Source organism: Castor canadensis, chromosome 18 (assembly GCF_047511655.1).
Source record: "Castor canadensis chromosome 18, mCasCan1.hap1v2, whole genome shotgun sequence".
NCBI classification, from domain to species: Eukaryota; Metazoa; Chordata; class Mammalia; order Rodentia; family Castoridae; genus Castor; species Castor canadensis.
Window position 1 is genome coordinate 10,250,167 of NC_133403.1, and position 13,391 is coordinate 10,263,557.

At 51.3% G+C, this 13,391-nt stretch overlaps 2 protein-coding genes across 2 annotated transcripts in view; one reads left to right on the forward strand and one right to left on the reverse strand.

Annotated features, from left to right (window-relative positions):
• Positions 1-13,367, forward strand: part of Gnaz (G protein subunit alpha z) — a 54,320-nt gene extending 40,953 nt beyond the window's left edge. The window contains exon 3 of the mRNA XM_020182446.2: positions 11,376-13,367. Coding sequence (XP_020038035.1) covers positions 11,376-11,720 — 345 coding nt within the window. The 3' untranslated portion in view covers positions 11,721-13,367. The remainder of the gene's footprint in view (positions 1-11,375) is intronic.
• Rsph14 (radial spoke head 14 homolog) overlaps positions 1-13,391 on the reverse strand; it is a 78,716-nt gene that overhangs the window by 51,119 nt on the left and 14,206 nt on the right. The window lies entirely within an intron of this gene.

Genomic DNA, 13,391 nt, shown 5'->3' on the forward strand with positions numbered 1-13,391 from the left:
GGTCAGATCAAGCACTTTAAAAGGACAACCAGGTCCCCAACTCCCAGAGACCCTCTCCCACTACCCCCAAGCAGACAGACAGATGCTGGGCTAGGAACCTGCTCCAGCTCAAAGACCAGCTTCCTCCTGCCTTTGGTCCATGTTGCTGTGTGAGACTGAGGGAGGAGGCGCCCTCTCTGGTTGTCATGGAAATGGCAGTGTGCTAAGCTAAGCAGAGTGGGGGGCATCCGGCCCCAGGAGACAGCAGCTGTTGCCACCTTCCTCCTGAGGTGCTGCATGTGCCTGAGTATGGCCAGTGCATACAGGGTAGCATAAAGCCTCCCATCTCCCTGTAGGCAGTGGAACATGTGCATATGTCTGTATAGGTTAGCTGTAGTTCTGCCCAGGCACTGGGATGCTGAACACATGGCCCTGCCCCCAAGAGCCATTCCACTGAGGGGACAGGATAACATCAGTACTCCAGCAGGCAACAGCCAGTAGCTGGGACTGCCTGGGGAGGCCCAAGCACCATGCCCTGAGTGTGAGCAGAGATGACTTATGTCTCCCCCACCTGCTCCTGTACTGGGCCTCTGCCAGGAAGCAGCACTATGCTTGGTTTTTGTCTGATTTCCCCTGTCCTCCTTTTTCATCACCCCTCATGCATTGTAAACTCCCTAAGGATACGGAGGGTGACAAGTGACCTCCCTTACAGGCTATAAAGCAGAAAAGAGTAGCAGAGTCAGCCAGCCACCAGACAAGAACTGCAGCCACAAATCTTCAGGGCAGCAAGGAAGGCAGGCATACTAGACTTAGTCCCATCTAGAGGCAAAGGAAGACCTCAGAACATCTCAAGGCCTTGGGGCAGCACACTGCCATTTCCATGACATCTGTGTGGGGTATGATGTGGCCTGGAGATGGAGGTCTCTGGAGAGGCATCTCAGATGGGGAAGTGGGGGTGTCTCATCCGTTGCCCAGTCTAGGGTCAGCTTCACAGGGACATCAAACGTATCCTGGTCCCCCCACACCACTACAGTAAATCAACGTGGCCATCTTAGATGAGCAACTTTTGTATTTTTGTTTTCTTTTTTGGCAGTACTGAGGTTTGAACCCACCTTAACTTGCTAGGCAGGTGCTCTGTCACTTGAACCATGCCTCAGCCCTTTTTTGCTTTAGTTTTTTTTTTTTTTTCAGTTACTTTTGTTGTGTTTTGTTTGGCCTGGGACCGGCCTGGACTGTGATCCTCTTACCTATGCCCTCTCGTAGCTGGGTGATGGGCTGTGTCACCACATCCAGCCTATTTGTTAAGGTGGGGTCTCACTAACTTTTTTTGCCCAGAATGACCTCAAACTACAGTCACAATCCTCCTGAGTATCTGGGATTATAGATAGGAACCACTGCACCTGGCTAAGCAGCTTATTTTACTAAGGCAAGAGCTATGACCTGAAGAATAGGGAGTGACACACCCAAAGTCCTCCTGCAGCTTGGTGGTAGAATGAGGTCCAGAACCCAGATCAGCTGGAACCTCCCAGGCCCCCTTCACCAAGGAGCTGGCAGGGCCGTGTCCAACAGAAACACCTCTGCAGGTAGCCCTGTTACTAACACTAGTCTCTAGTGGCCCCCAGATATCCCATTGGCAGTGGAGTGTCTCAGATCTGACTGCTCATGTTACATCCAAACATCATGTGATTAGAGGCCTCCAACCACAGAGCATGGCACTGGTAAAAGTGTTCTGAGAAGTCAGGGAATCAACCCAGAGCCTGGCACCCAGGTTCACATCCTCAGGCAATCCCTGCGGTTGGCAGCCTTAGTTTCATCTACTACACAGTTGAACCTGATGGGCACCCAGGAGGTGATACATTGCTCCTGGCATTTGCAATGAGTGGTCCAGGACTCAGGGACCCTCAGTTCCCTGCCTACACCCTGAAGGAGGCTTCCCTACATCCCCAGGCCTCAGACCTCCCCTGCTCCCTGAAAGGGAAAAAGTCTTAGCTGTATTTATGGGCTCTAAGGCTGTGCTCCTTGGCTGCCATAGTACCAAACCCTGCTGGGAGGGTCTACAGAAGAATCAGAAGAAATACTCTTTATCTCTCTGAGGAGACACATACCAGGCTCTGGGGATCAGTGCCTGGTGGGACATTTGTCCTTTGACTTGTCCAGCAGTGGCTGCCCAAGACCCTATCACTCAAAATGCCTTCATAGGATATGTAACTGAAAAGAGAGGGGAAAGACAAGGAAAGCAGGTAAGAGTGTGTGGCTAGATGTCTACAATGGGGACAGCAGACCAGCATTCAGGGCCATTTGGATGGAATATTTGGCCAAGCACCCTGGTGGGGCTGGGTAGGATAGCTTGGTGCAGGAAGACTCCTCTGTGATGGCACGGGCACAGCCCAGAGACTGAGTGGGGACCTGGAAGAGCAATCTAGACAGATCCATCAGGGCCAAATCCTGAAAATCAGGAGGAGTCATGTGGGAGTAGGGGGTCCTGGTTGGTGTCTCCAGAGCTCCGTCTGAGGGCTTCCCCTAGAAGCTATTTCTAGCATTCAGCTCTCTGAGTTGATGTGGCCTTCAAGGGGTCACTCTGAGCATAGCAGCCCCTTCTGCCTAGTCCAATTGAGACCCCACAGGGTGTCACCCTGCCCCAAGGTCAGCACTGACCAGAGAGGCACACAGTGGTCAGCTGCTCAGCCTCAGTGCACTACCAGTGCCCCCTCCTATGCTAGAAGAACAAGGTGTTCCAAGCCTAAATGGCCCTTTATGACAGCACAGGTCCCCACAATACCTGCCCTTGTGCCTAGATGAGGTTCTGTTGGTCCCAGGATCCTTAGTTCCACAGATCCTCACCTATATGCCTGACAGTGGTTAGCAACACCTCCATATCCAGATCCCACCCACTCCACACCGTCTGGCTTCCAGCTGATCCCATCACCTGCCTCCAGCCCTTTGGCCTGAGAATAGGTACAGGCCAGGATTTTGCACCTCTGAGTCCCTGTGGGATGAACTTAGAGCCCAAAGAGGAACTAAAGACAGAAATTCCCAACAAGGATTCTCAGTAGACTGGTCAGGAAAGCACAAAGCTGGCTGTGAGCCTCTGACCACCTGCATCCTAGGCCTGGCCTGGCCTGGCCTTTCCCACAGAGCCCAGACCAGAGGCACTGCACTTTCCTCCTCCTGCTAGCCAGCAGAGCCAGCTAGCATCCCAGCCACCCTATACTTCTCTGTTGCTTTACAGTGAGAAGGAACATACACACACATCCCTGTCACCCAGAAGACCTGCCCTCTTTGGAGACAAAGAACAAGCTGTTTTCTGAGTGACTGACACCATCCTTAAACTGGCTTCCTCTGGTGTTTTCCCATTGTTGCAGCTACAGATGAACCTAACATGGGTGCTAGGGAAGGGGCACAGATGCCACAGGCTCCTCCACTACTGTGCAGTTGCCAGGGGTGAGGACCCCTCAACCACTTCCCACAGGAGAAGTCTGGGGGTTTCTGTGCCCAGCCTCCCTCTCAGTAGGGATCAGGGTGGTCCAGGGAAGTGACAGAGGCTCTTTCTGCCTACCAGATGCAGAGCACAGAACTGCCACACTATGGAAAGGGGAGGGGCAGTCAGTTCTACGCAGGCTGCTGACCAGAACACATTGGTTACCATGTCAGCACACCACCATGACCCTCAAGCCATACCCTGCCCAGCTAGCAAACACACCTTGTTGCCCCTAAGCCTTCCACCACAAAGTGAGGCCCAGAGGGAGCCATGGGCTTGGCTGTCACTTCATGAAGATTACCCACATGAAGTCCAGCCCATAAGAAACCTCTGCCGAGACTAGTCAGGGTGCTGCCTTCAGAACCTGGCACCCTACTGCCTAGGCTGGGCCAGGCCTGATGTCTCAGCTGTGGGCCTAACTCCATCTGATGAATGGAACTCATTCATGCCCCCAGCCCCACTTCCAAGGTGAAAAAGCTGAATTTACTGTTTCATGAACAACTCGCTGGTCTGACTTGGAACTTCCAGACTGTGCCAGGACTGAGAACTTGGCCTACTAAGGCCCAGGGTAGGGCCTTGCCTCCCCAAACATACAGTCTGGTGCTGAATCCCCAACCTCATCTGTCCCCAAGTCGTTCACAGTGCCTTTCTGGGCCTTGGCCTGCCTCCCCCTCTGCCCCAAAGGCCCAGCTGACATGACTCAGTGTTAATAGTAATGCTAGCTGCTAGCAGTCACCCAGGTGTGGGTGCAGAGACTAAGCTGTGTCCCACTTCAGCCCTCATCCACCTTATTTGGGAGTTGCTTAATCATATGCCAACTTATCCACTATAGGAACTGGTGCTTTCATAACTAAGAGCTAGTGACTGGCAGTCCTGGGCCTGGCCCTCTTTGTCCACTCAAAACCACCACATCAGCTATCATTTCATTTTGCATGGAATGTGGGGTCCTGCCTATCCCAACACCCGATTGAGCACAGCACCATCTGTTCACCTGGAAGGCACCTACCCAGGGAGGCAAAGCAGAGGGGGCTGTGAGGAGATCTGGCGTGAGGAGGGTCAAGAGCTGCTGGCAGGGCTGGGTTTTCCATCTCATGCCCAGGGTTAATGCTGATGCCAGAAACACCTGAAGGCTGGCGACCACTGGCTGAGCCAGGTGATCTTAACCTGTACTGTACCCATAGCAAGCCCTGCCCTGGGCCCTGTGGGGTTGGGACCTGGTGGAGAGTAGACAGGAAAATATGACAGATCCACACATAAGTTTTTGTAACCATATGGCATGTCACCTAACCGGTACCTGTGCATATACCAGCACAGGACAGGGGACTTCACCTGGTCACAGCATGTAGTGATGTTCTCAGTTAATGGCATGCATTCAGCATGAGTAGGTGTTGACATGCGAGGGATGGACCAATGCCCCAGAGGACTACGTGCATGCTGGTAGCTAGTGTAGAAGCCAAGGGAGGCTGCAATATGCTGGGGGCTCAGGAGAGGTTTTGGGGGGATTCAGAGTGGAGCAGTGTCCCATGAAGATAAAGCTCACATACACACTACCCCCTTGGGATAGCGGTGACACTACACTTGGGTGGCCTCCAAGGCAAGAAGTGCACGAAATGGGCATGATCCATGGAAGAGCTGTCCACGTGGGCATCCCTGAATAGCACCAGCTAGCCACTCACCCACTTCATCCACTGGACCTCCTGAGGTTAGGGAGTCAGGCTGGTTTTTCAGCTATTTTGACAGAGATCTTTAGTTCAAATAGCAAACTAAAACTTCACTTTCTAAGTCCTAGTTTACTTGAAGCATAAAACATGATCACTCATTTTTAGCAATTTTATGGTTTTTATAGCAAAGTCATGCATTCCTTTACATGGCGAGAAGGCCATGGTGATCACTGCCCATTGGACTTGGGTGCCCTGTGTAACAATGTGAGGCCACACAATTACCTTGCCATGCATCCTCAGGCACACATGGACAAGGCACCTGAGGTGGGTGAAGAGCCCAGGATCCCACAGGAGATGTTGAAAACATCATATGCTCACCACTCACTAGGTGCTGATTGTGAACACATGCATTTGCTTGGTCAAAGGCCACACGCCTTTATGAGCGCTGCTGTCCATACTCTCATCACAGGTGAGGGCATGAGGCACTGAGAAGCCAGCATCTTGCCTGGAGTGACAGGTGAGGAATAAGGGGTATCCTTGGTAGTGGGGCTAGCCATGTGAGGCACTGAGACACAGGTGAGTTGAAGAATGGAGTAACTTGGAGGTGGGGAATGGTTGGAAAACAACACTCAGTTCATGAAAGACCAGTGTAGGGGTCCAGGTTTTGTCTCCAGGACACAGGGAGGATGCAGGAAGATGGTGGACACCTGAGAATTAGAAATGAGAGGAGCGAGAGGCTATCAAAGCTTGCCCAGTGCCACTGCCCTCCTTAGCCCCCCCGCCAGGTGGCCATTGAGCCACCACATATACGATTTGGGTGAGCTGTGAGGAGTAAACAAGAGAGATGCTGCCCTCTGGGCACTTCCACAGACAACAGCACAGATGGGCTTCAGTATGCTGCACTGGGGTGTCTGTTGGGAGGAGCGTGCAGGACCATGGGGACAGAATGTGGGTTGTGTGAGGCCCTAGGCAGACCTCCTGTGACCAAACACATGGTCTGACCTATTAACTGGGGAACAGTTGTAACTGAGGAACCTGACTGGTCCTTGGAATCTGTTCAATGCCAAACAAAGGGAACCTTTTGCAAGGAGACCTGCCCAACATGGAATATAAGAGGAACCATGCCACAGGCTGGCCCAGTATGTTACAAGGTCCAAGTGGCCAGTGTTGTAGCCTTGGCCATCAGATCCCTAGGCTAAAGGGTCTGAGGAGCCAGATCAATCTGGGTCTGTGGCTGGTACCAAGGTATCATATCATTGACTAGACCCTGGCCTGAAGAGTTGAGGTCTCCTTCCCCCATCCCACTGCAGCTTCCTCTGTGCAAATGGTCCTCCAGAAGACCTCATGGTGAGAAGACATCCTGGTGCCACAGGTCAGACCCCGAAACTCTTCTTATATCAGTGCTTTCATCCTCAAAATAGTCCTGGCATCTTACAGGTGAGGAAACAAGCCTAGAGAAAGCAAATGACTTGTCCAAGGCAGAGCAAGTTCTAACATTAAGAGTGACCTTGTACACATCATCAGGGCCATTTTGTGTCACCAGGAGAGGCTCTGTGGAAAAAGGGGACCAAGGTAACTCAGCCCACCTAACCTGATAAACATAGGTTCCTCTGTTCCTCAGCTCACCTGGCTGCTGACCCCACAGGTGCTAGCACCTGACAGTGTTGTTTGGGATAAAGACCCCAGACTCTCAGACCAGCAAGCTGGAATCCCCTTAGGAATGAACCATTAGGCCCCCCTATTATGAGTGGCATTGAATACATTTGGACTAATATGAATAAAAACTTTATTCTTACAAATGGTCAAGAAATGATGGCACCACCCTGAAACTGTTATCCAGATGCCTAGCAGGTGACATGCCTTGTTACAAATCCCACCAACAAGCAGTGAGTTTCCCACATGGCCCAAGCTTCTGTCAGGAATCGTCTACTCTGTTATTTATATCAATGAATGTGCAGATGTGCCCCAGCCTCCTAGAAGGTGCTGTCTCACTGGTGAGCAGACCCTGGACAGGACTGAGTGGGCTTCGGAGCCCTGGGATGGCATCACAGCAAGTAATGTTGACTGCACTTACTCCCAGCTGTGGCTCTGTTGACAGCTGAAGAGGTAAAGGCAAGAGGGCTTCTTGCCAGAAGAGAACATCAATGGGGAATGGAAAATAGGGTTTTCCTCTGAGCCTGACAAGCTGGCCCCTCTCCAGACATTGGCCAGTATGTGAAATGGGAGCCTTCCTCCAGCCTTGTGGGTGTGTGGCATGCAGGTGCAGCATCCCTGATTCCAAGGTCTGAGGAGAAGGCTGATTGGGGCAGTCACTACAGGACAAGGGGGATGCAGTAGAAGTGGCCAGAGTCAGATGACTCCTAAGCTGCCTGTGACTTTACCTGGGCACCCAGCACCACCCCCTTCAGGCTGCAGAGATGGTGTCCAAGCCTCAGTAACAACTCAAACTCATGACACAAAGTGAATAGAAATAGAGAATGGGTGGGGTTGAAACCCCACGCAGGCTAAGCAAACCCTCTGAGGGTTTGGAAGGGCCAGGGAACCCTCAAAGGCCAGTTTAGATCTGGGACCTTGTCACTGTATACAGGGCACATAGTCAGATGTTGCTAAAGGGAGGTGGACTGGAGATTCCAGGAGGAAGAGGCACAGGACAAGTCTCCCACAGGCGGAGCAGAACGTGGGCAAGTGGGAAGTGCTCCAAGGGCGAGGCCCTGGAGGCCAGCCACAAAGTATGGTACAGTTTCAGCCCTCCCATACTCACGTTCATGCACAGTTTCCACAGTTACAGACCAAAATAGCATCACTCCTTCTCCAGTGTTGTGATTTGAAGTGTCAGGGTGCCACTCTGCCCACCTGTCTGCACATGAGGTTGCAGGAGTGCAAAGCAAGCACTATTGTGATGCCAGCTCCAAGGCCAGGAGGCAACCACGGGTGACAGAGGGAACCAGACAGGGCTCCCTCAACTGCCTCTTCCCTCCCTGGGTACAGGCTCCTCTTGTCAACATTAGCTAGGCAGGGTCTTGACTCTGCCTATGGTTCCTCAGACTCTCCCGCTCTTCCCCTTACCTCTGAGAGCCACAGGCCTCTGGGCTAGGGACAAATTCAGGCCAGACAAGGCTGCTTCTGCCTCACTTGCCAATACCTCAGACCCTGTGAGAAAGCACATGCCAACACCACACTGACCACGCTGGGCCTTCTGAGCACTCTTCCTGGTTTGCAAAGTTCCCAAGGCAGGTGCACACATTCACCTCCCAATGATAGAGTGCCTATATGCAGCAAGGACTCAACCAGAATTAGGAGGCCAGAGGGATGGAGGGGGCTAGATCAGGGCTACCCCTGAGCTGAAGCTCCATACCTCTGTGGGCCCAGAAGCCAGGCAGACGGTACCTCCTACATGCTCTCCTGGATCCTGCTGGGCAGATTCCAGATAATAGGACCAGGGAGGGGTGGGGGGCAGGTATCTATACAAATAAGGCTTTATCATTATTCTTTGACAACCATCTAAATGATGGCCAATGTAGTTCCCCATGGACGCCATTTGAGGCATTTTGAGCCCCAAAATGCCAGCAAAACAAGAGGAACCTGGGGTGTGAGACGAGGAGGGCCCTGAACTCCCAAGATGCCTGCCTGTCACCCTGCTGCAGCAATCAGTCCTGTGAGCAAGTGTGCAAGAGACCTATATAGACAAGGACAGGCCTTCCTTTGCCTCCCTTTCTGTCTGCTGCTCTTGTGAGATATGTTGCCTGAGTTTCTGTAATCTCTGAGTCGGGAACATAAGGTTCAGAGATTTCAGGGTCCTAAAGTCTACTGAGAGGCATCAGCAAGGAAGTCGTTCAGACCACTTGGGCAGAAGAGGTTGACCACACATCAAGACAGTTTAGTCAACAGAAAGAGTAACTGAGATGGCCCTGGGGATGGGATGGGCTAGGGATGGTCCATATAGTCTGTTGGCTCCTTCTCAAGCTTGTTTCTCACAGAGCTTGGCAACCAACCTCTTCCATGCACATGTGCTCTACAGAGGACAATGACCAGTACTTGTACAGTGTTGCAGCCTATTGAGGTGGTCCTCCTGCTCCTCCTCTTGACCATACTCCACTTCCTGGTTGAGAACTTCTGGGCTGAGTTGGATATAAGAATCACCCCAGCTGTCATTTCAAATGACCCTGCAGTGCTCAGGGAGCCAGGCCCTTACCCCCTATGCTGTGCTTGCTCATCCACACTTGAACCCCAGTCAATGCCCTGCTGGTGACTAGACCATTCCCTCAGAGGCCAAGAGAAGTTCCTGGTCCACTCTAGATGGTGCCTGATATACCTGCCAGCCTCTGTTCTTGAAGCCCCAGGGCTCCCAGCTCAGGACACCATCACCCAGCAGTAGAGTTGTAGACCTGTCAGTGATAGCAAGCATCTGCTCAGCGAATTCACAAATATGTACTAATAGCCATATCTGATACAGAATTTGGAGTTAGAAGCATAGCCCCCAATTATGACATCATTTCTATGAGAAGTGACAGCTCTGTTCCCACAGTATTCTTTACAATGTGGCTTCCAGGAACACATTAGAGCTAATTACTCTCCCAGTAGAATATGACATTCCTAGACCATTACCAATCTTGCCTTTGGGAACATCACATCCAGGTTCAACTGCTGAGGCACTGGCTTCCCTGGGTACAGCTGGAGTTGGGACTCTGTCTCCCATTTCTCTCTGTAGAAAAGTCAATTCCACCCATACCCAAGGTTACCAGCTTTTCAGAGTTTGTGTTATCCCAAGCTCATTCTAAAGGAGCAAGATTGGATTCGGAAAACATGGCCTCCCAGATGGATGCAGGTTCCCAAGGTAAAGATGAGTATCTTTATGCATCTCCTCTCCCCTACCCCTACTTCCTTCTCTGCATGGATGTTGCCTGTACCTCAGAGAACACAGGCTCTGGAGAGCAGGTTTCTGTGTGCCATCCTCCTGGGTACCCCCAACCCTGGAGCAACCTCCCTTGGGCCCACCTTACAGGAGCAACAAGCTCAGAGCTCCTGGTAAGAAGACTTACAGCACAATTCCTGTCTCTCCAAGCCTCAGTTTCTTTCTTCATCTGTAAAGTGGGAATAGGAAGGTGTGACAGTTGAACAGGCAGCACTATGTCTAGCTACAACTGCCATTGCCACTGTCACTGTAGTCATTGTTGATGCTGATGCCTCATGTCTACACATCAGCTACACTTACAGTCAATACCATGGTCTGTCAATGGTAATATAATCTGTTCAGAAAAGTTCTTGGATCTTAACTAAACTGATCCCAGACTGGTCTGGACACTTGGCTGATTAAGTTTATCTTAAGATAGGGGCAACCCTCATCAGCAGCTACTCCAGGTAGCAGTTCTGGGTAGTTATTCCTTTTAGAAGTGAGAAGGATCACTTTTGTGGGGAAATGGTGGGTTTGGGAGTCAAACTCCTTTAAGTCCATCACTGCAACACATTGAAAGTCATCAGAAAGAGAAGAAGGAAAGAATGAGAGCAGCTGGGGCCATACACTTGACTTGGTGATGGCTGTATTCTGGGATGCCACCCACCCCAGCTGCATGTGCCAATCCTGCCTACTTAGTTCAGGCCACTAGGCAGTAGGGCAGGATCTGTCCTTAGCAGACAGCAATGGGGCCAAATGCCCATAGCAGCCTGTGTGAGCTCCCAAAGCCAAGGAGGGGTTGAGGAGAGCTGCCTGGCTCAGGGCTAATGATTCACTATCAGCTCATTGGAACTGGATTCTTTGGATACAAAAGTGCAGGCTTTCCCCTCCCAGGTATCATGTGGTAGGATGAATGTTTGAAAGGACTGTATGAAACCCAGACTTCATTGAGGGAGATGTGATCTAATAACAGCTCCTGTGAAAGACTTTAGCTTTTGAGAACAAGTGTGGGGTGGGCCAGGGATGGGTGTCGGAAGCACTGGGTGAGGGTGGGAAGAGGCCATGCTGGTCACTGCCACAGTCCTGAGGCCACACATTGGGGGTCACTTAGCACCAGTGCCCAGAGGAGGGACCCAAAAGAGCCCTTTCCAACCCAGACACAAGGTGAGGTGGCCATGTAGGCTATTTCTAAGGGACATGGATAGCGATAGATTTGACCCAATGGTAGGGGGATGCACTCATGGGCCAGCGTTGGGCTGGCAGTCCCTGCTAAAGGAGGTTCCTCCTGGCAGCGCTGTGGGTCTAGGTCTCTGCTTGGTGTGTGCCCTAATTAATGCCAGCACTTTACTCCCCCCCCCCACCCTAGAGTCGAATGGCAGAGAGCCTGCGCCTTTTTGACTCCATCTGCAACAACAACTGGTTCATCAACACCTCACTCATCCTCTTCCTGAACAAGAAGGACCTGCTAGCGGAGAAGATCCGACGCATCCCGCTCACCATCTGCTTCCCTGAGTACAAGGGCCAGAACACGTATGAAGAGGCCGCTGTCTATGTCCAGCGGCAGTTTGAGGACCTGAATCGCAACAAGGAGACCAAGGAAATCTACTCCCACTTCACCTGTGCCACCGACACCAGTAACATCCAGTTTGTCTTTGACGCGGTGACAGATGTCATTATACAGAACAATCTCAAGTACATTGGCCTTTGCTGAGGAGCCAGACCTGGCCCACTCGCCTGTAGTGAAACCCATGGGGTGTCACACCTCTACTCGTGCTAGAGAGGCCCAACCCAGGGGCAGAAAACGGGGACCTAAAGAATGTCCCCCTCCTGCTCCCCGACCTCTGCCTCCTTGGCCCCACATTTCTGCAAACAAATATATATGGATAGATTGCTAGATAGGTAGACATTCATACACACACACACACACACACACACACACACACACACACACACTCAGACACACAAGCGCACGCACGCACTCCCATCTAGACATGGCAAAGTTCGCCAAAGTGTTGAGGTCTCTTGAAGATGTGAAAAGCTGCTTTCACAAGTTCACTCCAAGGTTATCCTGCCTCTTCACTTTGCCTTCCTGAGTTGGTCCACTCTGCATGGGGCTCTGTAAACCACTGGGGAGAGGTGGCAGGGCTAGGGCTACATTGGTCCACTTGTGACAGGCACCTTGGGGAAGGCCAGCTCACCACTCGAGCTCTAGACTGGGGACTTTGCCACTGACCAGGAGTAAGGGCCAGAGCAGGGACCATGCACCTTCCCTGCTGGCCACACCTGACACACAGCCTCTCTGCACCACGTTCATCCTGGACCTGGGGCCAGAGAAGCCAGGTGACAGCACTAACCAGACCTCCAGCCACTCGTGGATCTTTTTAAACAGCTTCAAAATATGCAGCAAAAGTCAACCCAAGGAAATGAGTGGCACGATTTATTTCAACCTAGGCCAGCTGGGTTTCCAGCTTTTCTTCTACTGGTCTGATGTTTTATAAACTGAAACCTGGTTTTTCTTCACTAACATCTTTTTTTTTTTTTTTTGGCCAAATCTTGTGGTGTTTCACAGAAAAACAAAACTACAGAAAATTTCAGATGCAGTTGAGTATTCTTTTTTAAATGCAGATTTTCAAAACATATTTTTTTTCAGGTGGTCCTTTTTGTGTCTGGCTTGCTGAGTATAAAAGTTATCTGGACGATTCTGTCCCTCTGCTCCAAAGAATTCTGGGGCAAATGGCAGTCCTGTGCCAGCCTCATGGGACACTTGTTGTATATAAGCCTCTGCAATGTCCTCTTGTTATTGGTGCGGTTTTCTGCTTTGTTTTTATTTAAGAAAATAAATGTGATGTATTTAAAGAAGGTTCTTCATCTAGGAGCAAATGAACAATAGCTAAATGTCTTGGTATTTAAAGCGTAAATTATCTGTGGCTTTGCCCAGTGAAAGGAGGGGAGGCAAGAGATGACACCCCTGGTCCCTGCATGTCCTGAGCCTGACATAGGCTGGGAGCTGCTATGACTCCTGTGAAGGCACAGCGAGCGTTGTGGCCTGAGGGAGGCCCTGCTGGGACTGCGCTGTCTGGGCCTTCCTGCCCCAGGGCCCAGGGGCATTGGCTTTGAGAGGACCTTGGCCAAGGGCTATGTGTAAATATGAACCCCTGCTGCTGACAGGGAAGGCACCGCCAGAGCCCTTGCGAAATCATCTTCTCTCACACCCTTTGTTCAGTAACCATGCGTCCAAGATCAGTGTGCAGAATCACAGCCGAGGACTTGAAGAGATATACAGAAGGAAGAGAGGAGCTGCTGACCATATGAAAGTCAAAGATTGTCTACTTTAAGAAAATAAAATATCCTGAATGGAGCCAAGCCTTGTCCTAGTGTACTG